The following is a 22,174-nucleotide window of genomic DNA, read 5'->3' on the forward strand; positions in this document are numbered from 1 at the left end:
GACAACCCAGAGAAGGCTCAGAAGAACAGTGACTGCAGCAGTCAACAGCAATAGCGACTGTAGCAGTCAACAGCAATAGCGTAGACGATTGTGTACAAGTAGAATAGTCTTGGCAGTGTAGCACAACCGAGGTTGAATATTGCACGCTCAGCTCGTCACTTTGCTATTCCATTGCACGGCAGTACCGCGCAACACCATTTTATATTAGTCTCGTTACATAAATCCAAACCACAAAGATATCGATCACCATCACCATCACCAGCCAGACATTGTTATCGTAACCCTTCACGCTCATGTGTTACCAGATCTCTTCGTCGCATCATAATCCATGACATCCTACGTTTCATCACTCATAGCATCGCTCCAGCGCTCAATAATGCGCTTTCCATTCATCCCTAGACTTCGGCCCATCTTTCGCGACCTCCACTTGTTCCGTATCATCCATGAACCCATATTCCCCACTCGGCGTGAAGGTCTCACGTTCGCCTCTCAGGTACTCATTAGCCTGTGCTCCCAGCTCAGGGCACTCAGTCGTGTAGATCCCCAACGCAGCTTCATCATCGCGCTCGCTCAAGCTACAGCGAAAGTGCATGCTGTTGTACTGTGGCCAGAAGGCCATCGCAGAAGGATATCCATGGCCAAGACCCGGAGGCGAGCCTGAGTAGACCTGAAGTTCTCGCAGTTTTGAAGGTTGGGTTGGCGAGCGTTGTCGCAGGTACTTGAAGATATCCTCGACGCTGGAGAATGTTACTTTTGGAGTGGCGAGCTCTTCGTCCTTGCCCATTCCGAGCTCCAACCAGATTGTGAGGCTGCGTAGGGCAGGAAAGGTAGCGATGGTGTCCAGGATGTCGAAAGGCCATTCTCCAGATCTGCCAATGTCGAGGTGCAGTTCTTCAATAAAGGGGCACTCGTCACGAACCTTCATCAGTGAAGAGTTGTCGATTGCTTCTTCTTTCCAGTCCCTGTTCCATCCTTCGTGCTGATGTAGCTGTAGCTTTCGTAATGCGCTTCCATGCCTCACGATGCCAGCAAGGCCGACAGATGAAAGCTTCTGGGCTTCTATGCTCTTGAGGGAGGTTGGAACTCCCGAATAGAATTCTTTGATGGCCGCAGGCGGGTACACATGCTTCAGACTGACTTCTTCTAACATTGGCAACTTCGACATCAGGCCGAGAGCGAGCGATGCATCATTGACTTCGAGCACTCGTAGTCGCGACCAATCAAAGTTCTCGATCCAGTACTCTTGCTCGGTTCCTCTTCCAGGGTATCCCACTGAGAATTGATAGTCGTCGTCATCGTCATCACCGTCCTCTTGCTGCCGTCTAAAAGGGTAGCTGTAGACATTCAACGACTCAAGTGCTGGAGGCTTCTCTCCGTCAACGAAACCCATGCCACAGTACTCAGTGGGCACAGAATAAACTACACACCCAGACGAAGGCTGCGATATGTCAAATGAAAGGTGTCGTAGGTTCTTGCAAGACAGAAGGACTGCTTTGAGCGGCCCGGTGATCTTCAGACAGTCTCGGGCGCTTGCATAATTTTGGTGGACACTGAGTGAGTGTAGATTAGAGCAGTCAATCAGACGATCCAAGTTGTTGGTCGCGTAAGAGTCGGCCTTGACGTGAAGACGCACCGCTCGGCCTTTCAGTATAGCGAGTGTAGCAGGCGAGATGCTCTCGTTCGGCCAATGGAGATCTGTGAGACCTGTCATGAGTAGAAGAAGGCGACGCATCAAGTACATGACCTTGCAATCGTCCTGCTTAGCGAAATGATTTCCATTGCTGGGGGGCATTGGTTGAGCAAGTTCGTCATCTGTCGCAGTGACTTCGATACGATGAATAGCGGCAAGAAGCCCACGTTGCTCAAGCCTCAAGAGTCTGTCGCTTGTAGCCACTGACGCTTTCAGTGACAAGTCAAGCTTGAGTGTGTTGCATGCGATGTACGCTGCCAAGTGGTGAAAGTTTGAGCTCACTTGCTTGACGCTACGCATCGATGGAGGATGAGCATCTTGCAGCACTTGCAGAATCATAACGATAAGATCATGCCCCAAGCTCACGATAGACGGGTTTGCAGCATCTTGAGCCACAAGGCGTCTGGTCGGAATCTCGATCCGCTCTGTGTTGTGCTTGAGTGGCAAGTCCGGCTGGCGAGACTGATTGAAGATATCGAATATCGACGACATGATGAGCTGGTCGAAGCTATGGAGGTATTCGAGTTTTCACTGCCAGTGAGGCATTATATCAGTGTTCGTAGTGAAAGGTTGCCTTGGCCGCGAACTGTTGCCTGTGATCCTGCGCCGCCCTTTGATCGACACAGCAGCGTGCTCCGCCCTCAGCTGCTGATGAAAATGGCCGAGATCTAGGCTCTGCCTTTCACTTCACTCTTCATTACCACATAAATTTGTGCTTCTGCAAAAACCGAGCATGCATTCCCTCGTGTTTCCTTCGACTTGCATCTTCTCGCACGACGCGAAAGATGGAGGCTGAGACAATCGCAAAGCTGCTTCCGTGCAGGCAGCCTCCGCCACGATCTGCTGCGCTGCCTAGTCGCAGTGCTCCCAGCGATCAAACAAGAAGCCAGGACTCGGGCATACCTGCGCAGATGTTCAACAAAGGTCGACCCATGAGGGTTCTCTCCTTGCAAGTTGCGGGCGCCGCGGAGCAGCAGTATTAAGGGTTAGATTAGACAAAACAGCCAAGACACTGGCTACTCAAGGCCCAAGGGCGCTTCTTGACTGTTCTTTGATGATGAGGCGTTGGCGGTCGTTGAAAAGCGCGTCGATGATCAGTAGTGAAGCCACAGGCGCTCAAGCGAAAGTCATGCTGAAAGCGATCTCATGGCGGGCTGGAATGCAGAGTGGACCGACACCGACATATCCGGATCTTGGGATTCCAAACGAAGTCTGCAGCACAGCCGTTTTATCCTGCTTATCCTGGTATATGGCCTTGGCAAGACAGGCATTTCTCTTCTCAGCCGAGCTCCAACCCGCTCTTGTGCACCAGCAGGAAGGCGCAACTCTTGTTGTTCATAACGTGGCTGCTGCGCCGATGATGCCGACGTGTTGCAAGCAGGACCCGCACAGCACTCGCGCAAACTTTCGGTCTTTCGTCACCTGGAGACCCACACTCACGCCTTTCAGATACATATGAGCCTCCGGCTGTTTGCTTCGCGCTCGCCAGTATAGAAACAACGCCCGGCGACTTCTGCGTCGGAACATTGCTACCATGACGGACGACTCTGGACGGCACAAGGAGGAGTTCGAGCTGAGCGACGACGCGAGTTTGAAAAGCGGAAAGTACGACAGCGAGGACCGTTCGAGTTCAGAATCATCATCAGTACAGGACGGTCTATTGAAGGAATCTGGCGATGTCGAAGCTCAACAGCCCGCGCCCGCCGAACATTATGTCTCGACACGCATGAAACTGCTGTTCCTTGGAGCATATTTCTTCTTGAATTTGTTCTTGACTCTTTCAAACAAATCTGTCCTCGGAAAGGTGCGGAACACATCTACTCGACCTCCAACGACTATGCTGACAACCGTAGGCTCGATTACCATGGCTATTGACAGCGGCGCATGCTTCCGCCACATCAATTGGATGCTTTATGATGCTCGGTTTCGGCGCGATCAAGCTCACTGACCTTGGAACACGAGAGAACCTGGTCCTGCTGGCGTTCTCATTCCTCTTCACCATCAATATCGCCATCTCCAACGTCTCCCTGGCCATGGTATCAGTCCCATTCCACCAGATCATGAGATCGACCTGCCCGGTCGTCACTATCCTTATCTACCGAGTGCTGTACGGCCGGCACTATTCAACGCAGACCTACCTCACCATGATACCTCTTATCTTCGGTGTCGGTCTGTCCACGGCGGGCGACTATTACTTTACGCTTGCTGGCTTCCTCATGACTGGACTCGGAGTCATCCTGGCTTCTGTGAAGACCGTTGCGACCAACAGGCTGATGACTGGACCGCTCAAGCTACCTGCCTTGGAGCTATTACTCCGGATGTCACCTTTGGCTGCTGTTCAGTGCGTGATCTACGCCTTCATGACTGGAGAAGCCGAGCAATTCCGGAACTCATACCTACGAGGCGATTTCTCTAAGACGTTCGGTGCGGCACTCTTCGTTAACGCAGTTACCGCCTTCTGCCTCAACATTGTTGGATTCCAAGCAAACAAGATGGCAGGTGCTCTCACCATCACGGTATGCGGCAACTTGAAGCAAGCGCTTACGATCGGACTGGGCATCATCCTGTTCCACGTTGACGTTGGCATCACGAACGCTGTAGGGATGCTCATTACTATTGCCGGAGCAGTATGGTACAGCAAGGTGGAACTTGACAACAAGCGATCAAAGCCGCGATAGCGATAAGCATCTTGTGGTTGGCACTGCGCCATTGCATTACGACACTTGCATAAGATACCCCTATACAGCATGAATAGATAGACCTAATGATAATATGCATCTGGCACATGCGTACCTGATTCTTTGATAGCTCTGATTCGGCCAAAGTGCCCGTCAAGCGTTTGTTGCCGTCGTGCATTCCTAGCGTGCCGCTGACCGTTGCCAAGATCTACAGCATGACGCGTATGACTGAGGCTTGGTGTTGGCAGTGCTATGTTCTAGTCTTGCATGGGCCTTGCATGGACAACTCGATGCACTTGACACAGCAGACCAGAGATCGCTGGACATGTGTTTTTGATGAGCAGGGCCAAATCGTTGCGCTGCTGATTCAGCGCTCTGGTAGCTCGTGCTTAAGCTTTCGGCAAGTGCCGACGAGATTTGGATTTTTTGACGTCTTCGAGGAAGTTATCGCAATTAATTGTAAGTACACGCGCATAAGGGCGAGAAGCCGACAGCAAGATGGCAAACGACAGCACGGAAAAGAAGCAGCCAAAGTCATTCGAAGCGCTAACACCGGAGCTCTCACAATGGATCCTCGACTTCACTCATGGCATGGGTTTTGCCCGCACCACACCAGTGCAAGCGATGGCTATACCACTTCTGACGGGCAACAAGGACTTGGTGGTCGAAGCCGTTACCGGTAGCGGTAAGACTCTGAGCTTTTTGATACCGCTCGTGGAGAGAATATTGAAGTCGGAGGAGCCGAACAAGAAAGGGCATGTACGATCGATAGTGGTGGCGCCGACCAAGGAGCTGGCAACTCAGATCTACGACGTGCTTCGAGGCCTTTTGGATTTCCATCCTCCGTCTTCAGCCGTGCTTACCGAGTCGAGTCAGGAGCCTGTGGATAGCGATGACGAGGAAATGGAAGATGTCGAGAAACCTGTGATACCTCCAGGACCTTATGCTATACCACAGCTTCTGGTTGGCGGTCGCACCAAGCTGGGTGAGGATATCGCTACTTTCTCGAGCCTGAATCCGAACATATTGATTGGAACGCCGAGGCGTCTGGTGGAGGTCCTGCAATCGTCAAAAGTGCAGCTGAAGAGGCATTGGTTTGACCTCCTCGTCTTGGATGAGGCCGATCGTCTTCTGGATCCCAATTTCCAGCCAGATCTTCAGAGGATCCTTGACCTTGTTCCCAAGGAGCGTCGCACTGGCTTGTTCAGTGCTTCAGTCTCCGAGGCTGTCGATGAGCTGGTCCGCGTTGGCATGCGATATCCGTTCAAGATCAGTGCGAAGGTGCGCAGCAAAAGTGGAGCACTGGACAAACGTACTCCAGAGTCTCTCAAGCTCTATCATATCGCCACTAAGCCGAGTCTTAAGATACCGTATCTGAAGAGCATACTTGAGACCAACCAAGCCGAGAAAAGCATAGTATACGTTTCCACAAGAGCTGGAGTTGACTACTGGAGTCAAATGCTACCAGCATTACTTGGTATATTGGTTTTCCCAATACACGGTGACCACAAATCTGCAATCCGAATCAAGAACCTCCAGCGCTTTCGTGATTCGTCGAAGCCAGCAATTCTACTTACGACCGATGTACTGGCACGAGGTATCGACATTCCTGATATTGATGTGGTGGTACAACTCGACCCACCGAAACAACCCAAGGACTTCATCCACAGATGTGGGCGCTCAGGTCGCGCGGGAAAACGAGGCATGGCCATCACTTTCCTCAACGAGGGGAACGAGGAGGACTATGTCAAGTATCTCGCGATGCAAGGCACTCCCCTCGAACCTTATCCATCGCTAGCTCAGCTTTCGGAACAGGACGTAAATGATAGCATCGAGGAGATGAGGAAAGTACTCGTGCAAAAGCGAGAGTTGCACGACCGATCGCAAAAGGCTTTCGTCAGCTGGGTACAAGCCTACAGCAAGACCCTGCCTTCCGACATCTTCAGCATCAGGAAAATAGACTGGCCAGAAGTCGGCAAGTCCTGGGGTCTACTGAGGTGGCCAAAGATGCCCGAGCTCAAGCGTCATTGTCCAGAAGCAAGAGAAGATCGCAGCTTTGGCCTGGATCTGCCGCAGGACTTTGATCTCAACAATGTTGCATACGCTGACAAAGTGAGGGAGGCCCGGCGGAAAGAAATTATGGAAGCTTTCTCTCGCGGTGAAAAGCCTGATCTGCCGAAGAAGAGCGGAGGCGCGCTAGCAGATATGAGAAGGAGAAAAGAAAGTGCTTGGAGCAACCAGAAAGATGCAAAAGCGGTCAAGGAGTCGAGGAGGGAGAAGAAGGAAGTCAGGCGCAAAGCTGAGAGTAAAGCGAAGATGTCTGATGCGGATGAGGTCAAGGCACTAGAGCTGGACCAGCTCATTGCGAAGGTCAGGGCGAAGAACCAGCAAGGTGAGGAGATTTTCGAAGGGTTTGATGAGTAGCTGGATAGTATGCTTGGTAATCCACTCGGGTTCTTTCTCCTTCCGCCTCGATCTGATTCAGTATTCGCTTTTATGGATTAACATCCTGATTGCCATGCAAAACCCGTGACCGCGCGACTAAACGTGTTTCCGGAAAGTGGACCGCGTGAGCCGAGATACTTTCGCGAACCTCTTCACTTTACATTCCTGTCAAGCTACTCCTCTGCGATGACATCCTCATACATCTGTGCAAGCTGCCGGCGAAGCTTACAGATTGCGAGGGGTCGCGATGTCACCTCAAGCATCAAGAGATGGTACAACCGTCCCTCGTTCGCGCCGAAGCCAGTAATCGATCTCAAGCACATTCGCCAAAATCCGGGACTGTATGAGCAGAATGCCATCGATCGCAATTATGCCCCGCAAGCACAGAATGGGTGGCGGATACTTGAGCTGCATGAGAAGGATGTAGAACAGCAACGACAGGCTGTACAGCTTCGACAGCGAAACAACGCGATTGGGAAAGAGGTTGGCCGGCAGGCGGCGCAGAAAGATGTGGACAACGATAGCAGGAGCACGCTCCTAGAGGAAGCGAAGGCGCTCAAGCAGGAGCTTGCATCGTTTGAGGCAATAGAGAAAGAATCGCATGCAGAGATGGGCCGCCTGGCACTGGAACTGCCCAACCTAAGCTCGATGAGCACGCCGGTTGGACAGGAGCCGCATATCTTGGAAGTCATCAACGAAGGCCTGGATATTAGCCGGAGCAGGCTGTCGAAGAGTCACGTGGACATTGGCAAGGAACTGGACATCTTGGACTTCGAAGCAAGCGCAACGACAAGCGGCTGGGGCTGGTATTTCCTGAAGAACGAGGGTGCGCTGCTTGAGCAAGCATTGATCCAATACGCTCTTTCCGTGGCCATGAAACGAGGCTTCAAAGTTATGACACCGCCCTCACTGGTGTACTCGCACATTGCAAGCGCATGCGGCTTCATGCCACGCGACCAGAATGGCGAGACCCAGATCTACAACATTGCTCAGCATGAACATGGCCACTCGGGTGAGAAGCCCGGCATGGTACTGACCGGTACTGCTGAGATACCGTTCGCTGGCTCACAAGCCAACAAGACTCTTCAAGCCGCCGATCTGCCTCTGAAAGTCGTTGGTCCGTCCCGGTGTTATCGCGCCGAAGCTGGAGCCAGAGGCGTCGACACGAAGGGGCTGTATCGTGTGCATGAGTTCACCAAGGTGGAGATGTTTGCCTGGACCTTACCAAGCACCGACTCTGATAGCGAACGATTTTCTGATGACGAGGGCAGCGTGCAGGCGGAAGAGGCCTTTGCGGACATGCTCGACATTCAGAAAGAGATCATCATCTCTTTGGGACTTCACGCAAAGGTTCTCGAGATGCCTACAGCCGACCTCGGAGCTAGTGCAAGTCGCAAGATCGACATCGAGGCATTCTTCCCATCACGGCAATCTATCGACGATGGCTATGGCGAGGTCACATCAGCATCAATCTGCACGGACTACCAGTCACGACGACTAGGGACACGACTCAAGCATGCCGGCGCAGGTAAGATCGACTGGCCGTACACAATCAATGGAACCGCACTGGCAGTGCCTCGTGTCCTGGCATGTATCCTCGAGAACCATTGGAACGACGAAAAGGGTGAACTGCAAGTGCCCGAGGTGCTCAGGCAATACATGCCAGGTAACATCGCAACCATCTCGCGGAAGACGGAGGACAAGAGTCAAAAATGACGAGCCTGCACATCTGCTGTTCATCTCGCTCCACTTTGAAGAACATTCACCGTACCTCCGTAGATCCTTTCAAGTCACTTGGTCGTACACACCGACTCCATCACGGTACCCACGGACCGAGATTGCGCTCCATCTCAGCGAACACAGTATCGGTAACGGCAAAAGCCTGCCTACCTGCTGTTCATCTGCCAGCAAGACCGATATCATGCATATCCGTTCACTGACCGCCTCTTCTCGGTATTACCACGGCGAACCATGGCACGCCGATGCATTCAGACTGTGTCACGATGAAGCAACCCGTCAACTGACGCTCATGCTCGTGCGACACCTGGATGCTGCGTCGCTGCGAACGAGGACCTGCCGGCCCGGCTCTTGTAATCCACATATGGCGCCGCGACAAACGCTAGCCTTGTGTTACAGAAATCAGGTAGTGTGACTGCTACCGTTGCTCGTTCCCGCTTTGGCGGCTACGGTCTTGACGCGGTGATCTGCTGTACCCGCGACTGAACGATCTTGTGTAAGATTGAGTGCGCCGGTAAATTTGGTGTGACGTGGTCTAGAGATGTTGTGGAAGGATGGATGGTGGCTTGGTTGTTTGGTACTTTAGGGGGAAGCAGATGTTGTGGGACGGGGAGAGTCTTGCTCGTGACGGTTCGCATTCTTGAGGATCAGGGTCGGGATATGCATGAGTTGTCCGATCGTCACATGCCACGAGAACGATCGCTATCACCTATGGAGAAGGCGCCGAAGATCACGGCGATTGTTCGATGCCGCGTGATCAGGTGAACTCTTCCTGCTAATTATGCATATCATCAATCTGCATAATGCTCAGGTAACACATGACAGCACCCCTGTCCAAAAATGTCTTTCAACAACCTTGTCCAACTATCCTATCTTGCTTCTCTCGTAATTTTAGCCGTATCAAGCATGTCATGAGTAGCAAAGTGCCATATCCAAGCAATGTCCCAGTATCGCCGGACGGAATCAAAGCCAGGGCGTCTCAGCCCCTACTCTCTCGTCCCAACGCCATGCTTTGAGAGTCTCGGCGCCTACACTGCGCTTGTTGGCAAGCGCTTGGTTGCGCAGCTCCTTTAGTGTCTCGTCGCTAGCCGCGAGCTTCTCAGGCGACATTTCGAGAAGCTGTTGTGCGGAGAGTGAGTTGCGTCGAATGTGCCGCCAAAGCTGGCGTGCAGCATCGTGAGCATCAGTCTCGGATGACACAATGCTGATAGCTGTGGTCACTTTCGGCGCTGAGATTGCTTTGGTCGACAGGATCGTTGTGGTGGGTTTCGATGCTGCTGGGGTGATGATGACGGCAGGCCTGTCGGAGGTACTGCCAGTAGCTTGTGCCGTCTTGTTGGGTAGTTGTGGCGGTGAGGGACTGCTTGTTCCGACCATACTCCAGCGGGAGTCGGTCTTAGGACGTTTGATGCTGAGGATTTGGCGGATGGTCACGACGTTGTCTGACGGAAGTGCAGTGTGGCGGTATCTAGCTTCGACGTGGAGGATCTTGGTCTCGAGTACCCCTAGCATGCTTTCGAGCTCCAAGAACAAGAGGTCTTGATCTCGACTACCGTCGGTTATGTCGGGCTGGCAGATGTCCATCCGTGGGATGTGCATCTTCAGGAACAGAGAGCAGTGATGTCCGATATCGAGGTCCTTTGCAGCCTTTTGTCCGAGCACTTCGGCTACCCTGCAATCATTCATGGCCTTGTAGCACAGGCGAACACTGCTGATCTTGCCAACAGGCTGTGCCGTGAATGCATCTTCCCTATTATTGCCAACCTGCGCCGCCGTGTCTTCGATGGTTCTGTGACGGACTGTGGCCTCGATTGCGACCCAAATATCGCGTGCCAAGCCTACATCAACCGAGTCGCGGTCTAGGGAAACTTGCAGGTCAACGTATGGTACGGTGAATTGTGCTCGAGGGGATTCTATTTCAAGTCAGCCAGCATACCCAAGTGCCTCCAACTTTTCATGCGTACCTTCAGCGATATTAATCAGCAGCTGAGGCCTCCTCGCTCGAGGTGTGGCTTCTGGTGTTGGTGAACGTTGCACTGGCGAAGGACACAGGTATCTCGCAGGTGAACGCCGATCCGGGGTTCTCTGCTTCTGTGGCGTTACTGACCGATCGCTGATCAGTGTGGTGCTGCCCGTAAGCTCGCCTACAGATATGCTGGAGTCTGTGAATGAGCGCTGCGATGTGGAAGGATCTGGACTTTCAGTGCAGTCTCTGCTGATCTCGAAGCTCCGAAACCGGCTGTTGTCGTCGACATTACGCTGCTTCTTTCCAGATAGACGCCTTATGAGGCTGCTTTCAGGTTCTGTCGCCCGGATGGAGTGCGTACTGCGAGAGCGCTGGACGATGCCATCTTTGACTCTGGAAAGCATGCGTTTGCTCGCCGACTTTGTCCTCGTCATTCGACCTGGTGCGGGGGCTGGTGATGTGGCTCCAACATCGCGGAGGTCATTCTGCCCGAGGGTGGTGCCCGAGACGTCGCATGGCTCATCAGGAGGATGGAGGCATGGTGGTGGAATGTCGGTGTAGATGGCAGAGTCCTTGAGATTCTCCCTAGTCTTGCGTACTCTCAATGGCGATTCTGCTGCCGCTCTTCTGCAGCCTGAGTGGTCTCTTTGGCGTGCCAGCGAAGGTTTGGCATTCGGTGACAGGAGAGTGAAAGGCGGCGAATTATGCGTGAGGCCTCGCAGATGGCGGCCAACTTCAGCTTGCGGTGACAAGTTCTGCGCAAATCAACGAGGTGCAAATTGAGCCTTCCGTCGCAAGTCTTACCTCTTTGTTTGACATTATTGACAGCTACTGATGGCATGATCTCCAAACCAGGTCGCAACGCTGTCGTTAGTTTTTCGATAAGACGCATGGCCTCCAAGGGGCGATAGAGACATCGTTGCTTGCTCAACCTCACCTTCCCAGGAATGCTGTCATGTTGGGGATTGCATTTCGCAAGAACGTGTTGGCTGTCCTGACCGCTCACTGCCCTCCGCGGTCGGGATTCCGAACTACCTTGCCCTGCTTTCAAGGAAGGTGCATGTGTGATGTAGACGAAGACATGGCGAAACTGGAGCATGAGCATTATGCAACATAATAGGAAAGTGCAGTACGGGGCGAGGAGTAGTCTGGGTTCAAGGCAGTATGCACCTACGAGAGTGTTACTGCCGTAGCTTCCTGCCTCATGGGTGAGATCTGGTTGACTGCCTCCTGATCCATCTTCAGGAAACTGATCTGCAGCCAGGTTAGTGCTCATGCCATCGAACTTCCTGCTCATAGTACCTACCACATCGTCGCTGTCTCCACCGAATAGTACTGGCTCTGCAAGAGTCGTCTGCACGCTTCGCCTCACACGCTCTTCCCACACACCTTGCCAATTCCACTCGCCAGGACGTCGTGCACCGCCAGGTTGCTGCCGAGGAGACACGCTGCGCTCAACGCTCGTAGCTTTGCCATCACCAAGTGAGCGTGCGACCGACACGCCTCTACCTGCTGCGGGCGCCTTCGTGCGGTAGCTCTTCCACGCATGCCACGCACCAGTGTTCGCAGCGGCATTGAGTGGGATGGCGTCGAGGACGTCCTCGGTGTCGAAGACGACACGAACGTAGTGTAGAAGCTCAACGACATGCGGTGTCCGCTGGTCCTTCCTCTTGGCATCCTTGTGTTGTTCTTGCTCATCATCGTGTTCCGTTGGGCGGTTCTGTGTCTGTCCCACCTCTGCCTCTATTGCAACCCCACCTGCAGGAGCAAACCACTCGGGGAAGCCATGACGCAGGCTGAGCCCACCCGGTGGCAACCGCTGCTCATCAACCGCGCTCTGGGTGTCTGTGCTAATGGTGGAGTGGGTGTACGTGGTGAGCGGTGTCACAAGTGGGTGGAAGAGGTCACTCTGGAACGTCACGACTGGTGGGCGCTGCGGATAGTCGTGTGCGAAGTCAATTTGGAATCGGAGGACGGCATTCGCATATGGTCCTAATCATGTCACCTGCTGTGAGCACCTTCTCGCGCTAATCCCGAGCGAGGGGCTGAGGGTACCTTTGCGAACGAACAGCACGCCCGTCCATACCAGAGGCTCATCTTGAACCGGTGCCACGTAGATGCCCTTCGGACAAGCGTGCTTCAGGCTGGCGCTGACGCAGCATCAGCGGTCACACGATCACTGTGAGCAGATGCGGTGTTTCCATACAAATCCACACACAGCTTGTGGCGCACGAACGCGGCTGACTGGAGTGGCATATCGGCCTCATTCTTGTTGGCGGGATGATGACCGTGAAGTGCAGATCTCGAGAGCGCGCCGATAAATCGCTTACGTGATCTGAAGTCATGTGCCGTTCTACCAACATACAAACGCTACGTATCACATCTGCTAGGTTCTGCTTCTGATACGCGAATGATGCAGGAGATTTCGCCGATGGACAATTGTGCGATTGCAAGTATTGTATGCTGCAGGCAGATGCTGGTCCCTACAAGCAAATAATTTGACCGAGATTATGGTCGCAAGAATGTCGCACAGATCTCGTATTGCGATCACAATGACTTTTGTGATTTGCTCACAATCCTTTCGCATACTGAGTCGCGTACAGCTAACAAGGGCGTCGGGTGAGCAAGACTCTTCGCCAGCATCTTCCCTCGAAGCAGGCTGCCCCTGTGTCTCATCAGAACAAATTCCAGAATACAGTTCGATGTGCGCTTATCAAGCGCCTCGCGTCAACTCAAGCGGCAACGATCTTTGTCACCGACCTTGAAAAGAGCACGACTCGTTGCAAGAGTCTTTGAATAGCTGGACGATGCTCAAGGTCGCATGACATCGCGTCATTGGGAAGCGACGTCAGAACGCTGGCGTTGTGCTGCCCATTAACATTGAGCCACCTCACACCGCCTCATCCGAAGCGCTGAGAGTCTTTGAGAGAAGTCATGTGGTGTGACGACCTCGAGAAATCCGAGCTGTCGATTCTTTACCGACCGCTGCATATGCGGCAGAGTTGGCCAGTGAGGACGCTGCACGGCAGCCGATTTGTGATGACCAAGGCCGACGAGATTCTGGAGTGCGGGCGTTCAGCGGCGGGCAGCCGTTTCCGACCCAATCATGCTGAGATGATGTGCTGGCACAGCGGCAAGTTGGAGACTGCAGTCGGAGGTCGACACGTTGCTCGCCAGCGCTGCTGTGAGTCAACCTCGGGCGGAGCGATGATAGCAAGAAGATGGACAGACGGCAAAGCGTGTATTTGATTGATCGCACGATAGGCAGGCCGAAGTTTATGTATCTTGCTCAGCTACTGTCTCAGAACCCAGCCAGATCCTCTGCGGGGCGAGACCCCGGTGCGACATCTGCTGCATATCATGTCCTTGGTTCATCTGCAAGCTCGACCCGCATGACGAGATGTGGATGCACGCGAGGGCGTTCGTCGACGCAGCAGCTCTGGTTGTCGTGTCGCATTTTCCGGGGCGCAGAGTGCTTTATGCAGGCCGGCTGCCGAGGTCGTGGTGTGTTTGATGCTCTCTGCAACCCAAAAAGTGACCCGCATCTGAGCAGCACCGATAACGTTCCCAGATCAAGCCAATGCCATCCTGAACCGTGATCCCGGTACCCAGCACTGATCATGTGAGCGGCACTTGGACGCCAGAGAAGACAGGAGAAGCTTTGGCAACGGTGCCGTCTTCAGGAGACGCGCAAATCACAGCGCTGGAGCCGCGCCCACGATTCCAGGGCTGACGGGGAGCCGACGAGCCTAAGTCTAGCGGCTCGCGTGGCGGGATGGAGGCCCTTGCCAGAATGCACGGTTGATGAGGCCGGTGGTCGTGGCGACAGTGACTGATTCAGGGCACATCGCAGCAGCAGCGAGTCAATAAGGTTGTCTGCCGGTGCAGCGCGGCACGACCGTGGGCAGACTCAGCACTGTGGGCTGCTGCGACGCCACGACGGCGATGCGTGGTATGAGATTGTGCTATGTAGGCAGAAGTACGGCGACCGAGCAGTGTTTCTCGTGCGGTGCCTCGGTGCGTGGTGCGTTGCAAATGTGATTGAAGGAACAGCTAGCTCGGTCGGGATCCGGTCCCGTGAAGCCGGTAGTCGAGCAGTGGAGAGGGCCCGGAGTGCTTAGTGCTTAGTCGCTGCACGAAGGATTTGCAGTGGGCGGATTCGCATTCGTGGCTCACGCTGCGCTACAAGCTACCAGACGCCAACCTTACCTCAAACCCGGAGCCTCCAAAATCCCAATCCTTGCACCTTCTCCTGAACGAGTCGAAGAGAATTTCCAGTTTCCCAGACCGCCATTTTATGCTCTGCCCCGTCGCACCTGCTTCGCAACGTTTGACTCGCCCTGTCGCACACTGCGCCGTCCCACGGATGGCAGGGCCGTGGCAAGATTGCGATGCCGTGCGTTGTCGCATCGCTGTGCGAAGACACGGTGTGCGGCGGTGCTGGCGTTGCGATGCTGGTGCTGGTGCTGGTGCTGATGCTGGACCTGCTGGTGCTCGCTGGCGACTGCTGGCAGATGTACGCCTCGCCAAGCTCCTTCGTATGAAGATTGATTGTGATGAAGCGCTAGCAGCTGCAAGTCAGACGTGCTATGCCCGCCGGCGCAGCTCTTGCTGTGTGTGCGTTGCGGCACCAAGCCCCTCATATCGACCATTGCCAACAAGGTATAGAGAGGCTTTTGTTCAGTAGGGCTGAGGCGCGCCAGCAAGGTCGCGTTCGACCGCCCGAAATATGCACCGCGTTTCGAACACATCTCATTCACGCCAGGCCACCCGGTCGTACGTAGTGGTAGTAGCTTGTTGATGTGGCGCCTGCTGCATCGTACATCGTCGCTGCACGCTGCGTGCCGCTTCGCCTCGCCTGCCCGCCAGGCTGTGGCAGATGCGTCGCCGCGCCCTGATGAGGCACGCCTGCACGACTGGTGGCATGTGTGTGAGCAAGTCCGGCGCCTCTGGCAAATGTGCCAGACTGCCGACGAACGTTGGCTGCAAGTTTGCCTCTCCCGCGTGCCGCGACCCAATCGTATGTGCTGCCAGTGCCCCGGTCCCGGGGACAAGTTAGTTCGATCTAGTTGCAAGGCTCCTTAGTGACCAGAGCAGGATCGTCGCTATGACATCGCTGGAACTTCTGTCCCGCTATCCGAATCCTCACATTTTGGGCCATGGCACCCACGCCGTCACTCCCGGCTCCCAAAGCGTGCATCCGTCTGTTCTGACACGTTCAGGGGCAGACCTTGTACCGCTGTACCTTGGATCGTGTCTTGGGCGCCGGAAGCATGGCCACTTGGACGGTCGAGGGCACTGGCACTGGCACTGGCACTGGCACTGGCACTGGCACTGGCACTGGCACTGGCACTGGCGCCCGTAGTGGTCACTGGTGGAGCTCATCGTCTGCCCCCGTGCTGTGGGACGACGTTGACCGCAACTGCTACATGAGCCTACGTTGGCCCAAAACCGCCCGCCTTGCCTTGCCTTGCCTTGCCTTACCGATCGTTATTGATTGCTGTGCGCGGTGCCACCTCCAACGACGCCGAACATACATCCTCTTCTCTTCCGCTGCATCCTGCATCCAGTCCTGCGCTTCGCCGTCCCACTTCTAGCTACCTACCGCTCTACCGCTCCTCTACATGGACTTGTGTTACGCCAACACTTGACCCCAATCCACCTTCAGCGATACCCAGTCTTCTCACCGAACTCTTCCCGTCCTGCGTCACGACCCCAATCTACCTGACGCTACCTGTCCGAATATAATATTATTCACGGGCCCATCGCATACGAAGCTTGTTTGCTATCTGCAGCGCATGCTTCCCAAACCGATTCAAGCTTGACCGCCTTCACTGCTTCAGGTGCCATATACCTAATAGACTGCCGCCGTGCTGCACACACATCGACCCTTCCTCACCGTTGGCGCAACCTACCTCGCCGCCACAGCACTCTCGACTGTACCCCCCTCCTACACCCACCACAATGGCTCACTCACGCTTTGGCAGTCAACATGACTCCAAAGCTTTCCCCTTCCGGCAATTGCTCGTACTTGGTAAGCATCCTACCTGCCCATTCACTCCATATACTTGCAGGACATCATTTCTGACTTGCACAACGATTAGGTATCTGCCGGATATGCGAGCCGATTGCCTTCATGTCCATCTTCCCGTATATCTACTACATGATCGAGTCCTTCCACATCACGAACGACGGCAACCGAATCGCCCTATACGCCGGCCTCGTCACATCCGTCTTTGCTGGAGCAGAATGTCTTGGAGCTGGCTTCTGGGGCAACCTTAGCGATCGCATTGGCCGCAAGCCAATTCTCCTCACTGGACTTGCTGGCACCGGTGTGAGCATGCTCATGTTCGGCTTTGCGCCCAATCTCCCCGTGGCTCTGCTTGCTCGCGCGGTAGGAGGCGCATTGAATGGAAACATCGGTGTGCTGCAGACAACGGTCAACGAGGTGGTCAAGGTTGAAGCACACCAGGCGCGCGCCTACGCAATCATGCCCACCGTCTGGTGCATTGGCGCCTTTGTCGGATCCGGCTTGGGTGGCTCTCTCGCAGACCCTGTTCGCAACTATCCCGACGTCTTCCAACCTGGAACCATTTTCGACAAGTTCCCATATCTGTTCACGAACTTGGTGTGCACGGGTGTTGTGGTTTTCAGCATGTTGGTTGGCATTCTGTTCTTGGAAGAGACGCACGAAGATCTGAAGTTCAGGCGTGATATCGGACTAGAGGTCGGCGACTGGATCTTGAACCGTTTCAGAAAAGAGCCTGTCGAGCGTCTTTCGAGCCGCAAGGGCGACTTCAGCGACGAGACTCTCCTCTTGATCGACGACCTCCCACCAGATTACCAAAGCACAGCATCTTCGCCCGAACTGTCACCCACCTCACTTGCGGGACTGCCTCCGCCAGCATACCGATCGATCGATGGCTCACCCCGTGGGTCAATCAAGTCTGCCGATGAGGATCTGGCTTGCGATGTGGAAGAGGCGCTTAGCAGGACACAAGAGTCACACAAGTCGAAGGCTGGCGCTCACAGCGCCTTCACCAAACAGGTGATCTTGAACATTGCAGGATACGGAATCCTAGCTTAGTAAGTCCATGCGCATCTTGTGCGCGACATCGAAAATGAGCTAACGTGATCTGTGCAGCCATACCATCTCTGCCGAGCAATTGCTCCCAGTCCTCCTGAGCATGCCAAAGTCGGACTCTCCACCACATCTACCCTTCGGATTTACCGGCGGCTTCGCGCTGTCAACGAAGACCATCGGTGGTATCTTATCGATCCAGGGCGTGATTCAGATGATTGCCACAATCATCGTCTTCCCAATCGTGAACCGCAGAATCGGCAGCCTCTGGACGTACCGCAGTGTGGTGATGCTTTACCCTTTCTTGTACTTGGTGGTCCCTTACATCTCATTGGCACCGGACGCATTGAAGCTGCCTCTCATCTACACGGCATTGGTCTGGAAAGTCACTGCGCAAGCATTCGCATTCCCTTCGAGCAGCATCATGCTTGCAAACTCGGCTCCCTCTAGCAAGGTTCTCGGATCCTTGAACGGCGCAGCAGCATCAGCAGCCAGCGCATGCCGCGCCTTCGGCCCTACTGTATCAGGTATCTTGCAATCAGCCGGACTATCCCTAGGAACGCTTGTCCTGCCTTGGTGGGTCAACACGTGCATCGCGGTTCTCGGCGCTATCATCAGCATGCTCATGGTCGAGGAGAAGCGAAGGACCTTTGAGTCAGAAAAAGAGATCCCCGAACCGCCTCCATCAGCGTCTGATGTCGCAGGTGCGGCAGAATACAGCTCAGGGATGGTGGCCGCGGCGGAGAGCTCTAATGCATCTTGCGATAACCTCCTCACTGCACCGGACTCGCCACTCTTGAGCAGAATATCGATGGACATCCGTAGACATAATCGCCTCGACAGCAGACCATAGGCCGGGTGCCCCACAGAAACGAATCAACGACACAGCTTCACAATGCACTATTTGCGACTCGATAGAAGACTTTTGGGAAGGCAATTTGAGCGCTTTTTATATATCTACATGGCATTGATACAAGGCGCCGAAGATGGGTGCCAACTCACGTTGGATTGGACGGTGTTTTGGATTTGGGAGCATGGGAGGTTTTTCTGGGCGATTTTTTGAACGGCATCAAAACAGGCGCTCTATGATACCCTTGGCAGCAGACAGCTCCGATAGCGAGCTTGCAGTGCGTATTTGGTGTGTTCATCGTTGCATTGGCGGACAGCATTCATAGCACGATACCTCTGTATTACTACTACATCATCCGAGGTTCAAGGTTTCTCAGTATCTGTCATCTCCCGCTGCAAACTCATGGTACCGATCAAGCGAGGCATGATCCTTCCCTTTGTTCACGGATGCAACTTCCTTGGTGGAAACAAGATGTCGTCGTGCATTCGAGCTACCGATCTGCATATCGACACATGCAAGATAGTCTTTGGATTGCGATCTCTTCCAAAAGCCCGGCTCAGTAGCCGTTCCCACCACTTCCGAAGAAGAAGGAATCAAATAGCTCTCCATTCGCTTCCCAGGCTCCACTTCCGTCAAATCCAGCGGTTCCTCCATTTCCAAAGCCAAGGTCCATGTCACTGCTCGCATGGCCCCAGATCGCGGTACTGGGATCTGTCACCGGGAAGTCATTCAAGAAGTCTAGATTGTCAAAGGAATACTCTGGCTGTGCTTGCGTAATGGTATCTGCAAATGGCTGATATGGCTGCTGGTTTGGTGTTTGGTAGGATGTGCTTGATGTTCGCCCGTGCTGTGAGGAAGAGTGCTCTGCCCGTGGGGAGAAGTGGGAGGCGCCTTCTGTGCTGTGGGGGCTTGTTGCATTTGCTGGAAGGTGCGGAGACAGTGGCGGCTGTCTGGGAGTTGGCCTGAGAAATCCTTGGAGCTCGGGCTGGTGCGTCACGGGTCGGCTTGCTATTTCTTCTTCAGAGAACAGGTCCTTCAAGTTCATGTCAAATCTGGGCATTGGTCTCTTCGGCGGAGGCGCTGTCTGCTGTTCTGGGGTCCTTTGTGGATTGCTCCGACCTCCAAAGTATCCATCTGGATGATTCAGAGGCTGTGTGCCAAGCGTCGATGCGTTGCCGAAACCTGTCGTGCTCATGACCATCGATATTGTGGCTTTACTCATCCGCACAAAGGCGTCGCGGCAAGCTTCTGCTGGCGGGCATGTTTCGACCAAGTCACTAAGCACCGATGTCGCAGCCAATACGGTGAAGTCGACATCATCAATTGTAAGCTGTGATCGTACCAATGTCGAATGCCAGATGGCATATAGGAATGAGATGCCTGCATCTATGTTAGTGTCACAATCATCGAAAGGAAGCTGGATGGCTCACCACTCATGAACAGGTGATGCGTAGCTAAGAATGTGTAATTCACCAGCCTCAGCCTGTGCAATTGACGATAGGTCTTGAGCACGGTCTGGCCAGCTTGCGCAACTTTTAGGAACACCATCTGCTTGTCTTCTTCTTGCTCGAGGTTCACCGCTCCGGGACTTTGCACATCATCTCCAGTGGCTGGGCTAAGTTCACCCGCTAGCGGCTCAGGCACTGTAAGAGACTGGCGATACAGCATGATGATAGCTTGCCAGTAGTTGAGCTCCAAAAAGAGCGGATTGAAAGCAACGCCAGTGTGAAATGGCTGAGGCGCTGATTCCTTCCACTCCCACAACCGTGCATCGACATCGGCCCGCCATTCACGAAAGGAGCGGAAAGGGCGCATAAAGGACGACTCCTGGCCAAACTGTACGAATGGATTCGATCTATGAGCACCCATATGCCGCGCCTGATCTGCCTGTCGATGCTGCAAGACCTGCAAGATCTCTGACTGCAGAAGTCGAAGTCGAATGTAATGTCTGCTAACAAGCTTGTAGCTGGGGAGTCCCTCCGCGCTAAGAGGTTTGAGGAAGCCGGCAGGCGTGATATTGGCATCGTCCAACATACTTGGGAATTCGGTGGTCACGACTGCCTCACTGATAGAGACTGGTCGGCCAACACAGGAAGACACCAGCCGATCCAGATTGAAGACGCACCACCACAGCCTCCGTCGCAGGTCTCTCGTCCACTGCTTGCGCCCAAGGCCACTGGAGTCCGGTCGTTGATCTTCAGATCTTGTCTCCTGTGAGTATAGCTGAGGATCCACGTCCTCGAAATGTAGACCAAGGTCGATTGACAAGCGGACAGCTACGCCAATGATATACCATAATCCAGGAGCGACAGGCCGCAACAAAGCAAGACCTGCGAGTAGTAGAACAGCTTGCAACTCTTCTAATCCTCCGCCGACACCCTCGGCTGCTGGTGAAGAGCCCAAAAAGCTTTCTAAATGTACAATGGCCGATGCATGATACTCTTCTGGCTGATGCTGATGGTTCGCTACACGTTGCCGCTTCGTGCTGGGAGGCGCCGAGTCATCTCTCCTATTACTGGCGTGATCAGTGCCCGCAGAGTCCATGATGATGCCAGAGCCGATAGCAAACACTATATTCAGCATGTAAAGCTCTCTCGATGTTCGCTTCTTAGCATCTTTTGCGTACACGCGATCAAACAGAGACATGAATTCGCCTCGATGTAGCACAGGAATTTGTGGATTCGCGTGCTCGAAGTAGAGCTCTACAAGTCGAGAACCCAGTTCACATTCGGGAAACGGCGCAGGCTTGATGGTTGGCTTGGAATGCAAACCAAAGAACGAGTCTCTCATAGTAGTGCCACCTCCCGCCACGTCCAAGGGCGGTAGCTTCGAAGCCTTGGTGCCTATCCTCTCGGAGGGAGTAGGAGTCTGATTCACCGATCGCTTGACAGCAGCGAACTAAAACATTAATAAGTCAGTACATCGAATCGAGATGAAGTATGACAGCGATACTTACCACCACCCTTGCAAATGAAATGCCAGAGCTTGATCCAAGGAAGCGCGAATCTGAAGCACCTTGCACGGAAACCATGCCGATATCGTTCACCAGCTTTCCCAGTTTCTCCCGCTCATCGTGCTCGTTCAGTGATGGGTCGAGCGCCGGCCGGGTCTCCAATGCTGCCTCGTGTTTGATGTTCTTCTGCGGAGGCCCATCTTCATCTTGGACTGGGTAAGGAACGTTGACACCGGGCTTGATAGCTTCGTCTATGGCAAAGTCCTCGCTGGGCGGTGGGAATGGCAGGCTGTTCGCTTCAAGGATGGTTTCCAGGTTTCGCACTCGCGTTTCGAGGTAGTAGACATAGCTGCGAGGTATTTCCCGCTTGCTGACTGGGTCAAAGCCAACACACTTGACCTTGGCTTTGTCGCAGTTGGTACATTTGGGCAATTTCTGATCGCAGCGATTCTATGCCACATCAATCAGCATACTCTCTACCACCCTGATGGGAACTGTAACGCACCTTTCGATTTCGGCACTATAGATGGGTTTAGCGAGACTGGAGGCAGAGGACACAAGATGCCATGTGGCTTACTCGATTGCACGCCGACACGTTCCGGAAGTTGGTCGTCGAGCCTCCAGCCTCTGTTGGCGAGGCCGCCGAAGTGTCGTCCGGCAAGGGTGTATCATCATCAGCGTCTCTCTCACGTTTCTTGCTGGATGGAGCCATTGCGGTAACGTCTGCGAACAAGCGAAGAGTCGGCCGGGTCCGATGGGAGGAGACTTGGGCAA

At 54.0% G+C, this 22,174-nt stretch overlaps 8 protein-coding genes across 8 annotated transcripts; 4 read left to right on the forward strand and 4 right to left on the reverse strand.

The window, feature by feature from the left end:
• Window positions 1–370: 370 nt before the first annotated feature.
• On the reverse strand, window positions 371–2,182 carry CLAFUR5_11963 (uncharacterized protein; the record flags this gene model as incomplete). Its single annotated transcript, XM_047911111.1, has 1 exon — window positions 371–2,182. The coding sequence occupies one exon, from the start codon at window positions 2,180–2,182 to the stop codon at window positions 371–373; it is 1,812 nt and encodes a 603-aa protein (XP_047767649.1).
• A 1,042-nt stretch (window positions 2,183–3,224) lies between these two features.
• Window positions 3,225–4,368, forward strand: CLAFUR5_11964 (GDP-mannose transporter GONST5; the record flags this gene model as incomplete). Its single annotated transcript, XM_047911112.1, has 2 exons — window positions 3,225–3,494; window positions 3,544–4,368. The coding sequence occupies 2 exons, from the start codon at window positions 3,225–3,227 to the stop codon at window positions 4,366–4,368; spliced, it is 1,095 nt and encodes a 364-aa protein (XP_047767648.1).
• Window positions 4,369–4,866: 498 nt separating this feature from the next.
• CLAFUR5_11965 (ATP-dependent rRNA helicase spb4) lies at window positions 4,867–6,792 on the forward strand (the record flags this gene model as incomplete). The annotated part of the gene is made up of 1 exon (XM_047911113.1): window positions 4,867–6,792. The coding sequence occupies one exon, from the start codon at window positions 4,867–4,869 to the stop codon at window positions 6,790–6,792; it is 1,926 nt and encodes a 641-aa protein (XP_047767647.1).
• Window positions 6,793–6,999: 207 nt separating this feature from the next.
• Window positions 7,000–8,529, forward strand: CLAFUR5_11966 (Serine--tRNA ligase, mitochondrial; the record flags this gene model as incomplete). Its single annotated transcript, XM_047911114.1, has 1 exon — window positions 7,000–8,529. The coding sequence occupies one exon, from the start codon at window positions 7,000–7,002 to the stop codon at window positions 8,527–8,529; it is 1,530 nt and encodes a 509-aa protein (XP_047767387.1).
• Window positions 8,530–9,513: 984 nt separating this feature from the next.
• Window positions 9,514–11,335, reverse strand: CLAFUR5_11967 (uncharacterized protein; the record flags this gene model as incomplete). Its single annotated transcript, XM_047911115.1, has 3 exons — window positions 9,514–10,463; window positions 10,515–11,271; window positions 11,321–11,335. The coding sequence occupies 3 exons, from the start codon at window positions 11,333–11,335 to the stop codon at window positions 9,514–9,516; spliced, it is 1,722 nt and encodes a 573-aa protein (XP_047767646.1).
• A 351-nt stretch (window positions 11,336–11,686) lies between these two features.
• On the reverse strand, window positions 11,687–12,772 carry CLAFUR5_11968 (uncharacterized protein; the record flags this gene model as incomplete). The annotated part of the gene is made up of 4 exons (XM_047911116.1): window positions 11,687–11,770; window positions 11,823–12,508; window positions 12,572–12,666; window positions 12,723–12,772. 4 exons carry the CDS (start codon window positions 12,770–12,772, stop codon window positions 11,687–11,689), a joined length of 915 nt encoding a protein of 304 aa, XP_047767645.1.
• A 3,708-nt stretch (window positions 12,773–16,480) lies between these two features.
• On the forward strand, window positions 16,481–18,450 carry CLAFUR5_11969 (Major facilitator superfamily multidrug transporter mfsB; the record flags this gene model as incomplete). Its single annotated transcript, XM_047911117.1, has 3 exons — window positions 16,481–16,550; window positions 16,621–17,602; window positions 17,661–18,450. The coding sequence occupies 3 exons, from the start codon at window positions 16,481–16,483 to the stop codon at window positions 18,448–18,450; spliced, it is 1,842 nt and encodes a 613-aa protein (XP_047767644.1).
• A 553-nt stretch (window positions 18,451–19,003) lies between these two features.
• CLAFUR5_11970 (Positive regulator of purine utilization) lies at window positions 19,004–22,112 on the reverse strand (the record flags this gene model as incomplete). Its single annotated transcript, XM_047911118.1, has 5 exons — window positions 19,004–19,827; window positions 19,878–21,345; window positions 21,404–21,850; window positions 21,906–21,920; window positions 21,978–22,112. 5 exons carry the CDS (start codon window positions 22,110–22,112, stop codon window positions 19,004–19,006), a joined length of 2,889 nt encoding a protein of 962 aa, XP_047767223.1.
• Window positions 22,113–22,174: the final 62 nt, after the last annotated feature.

Source organism: Fulvia fulva, chromosome 10, assembly GCF_020509005.1.
Source record: "Fulvia fulva chromosome 10, complete sequence".
Taxonomy (NCBI): Eukaryota; Fungi; Ascomycota; class Dothideomycetes; order Mycosphaerellales; family Mycosphaerellaceae; genus Fulvia; species Fulvia fulva.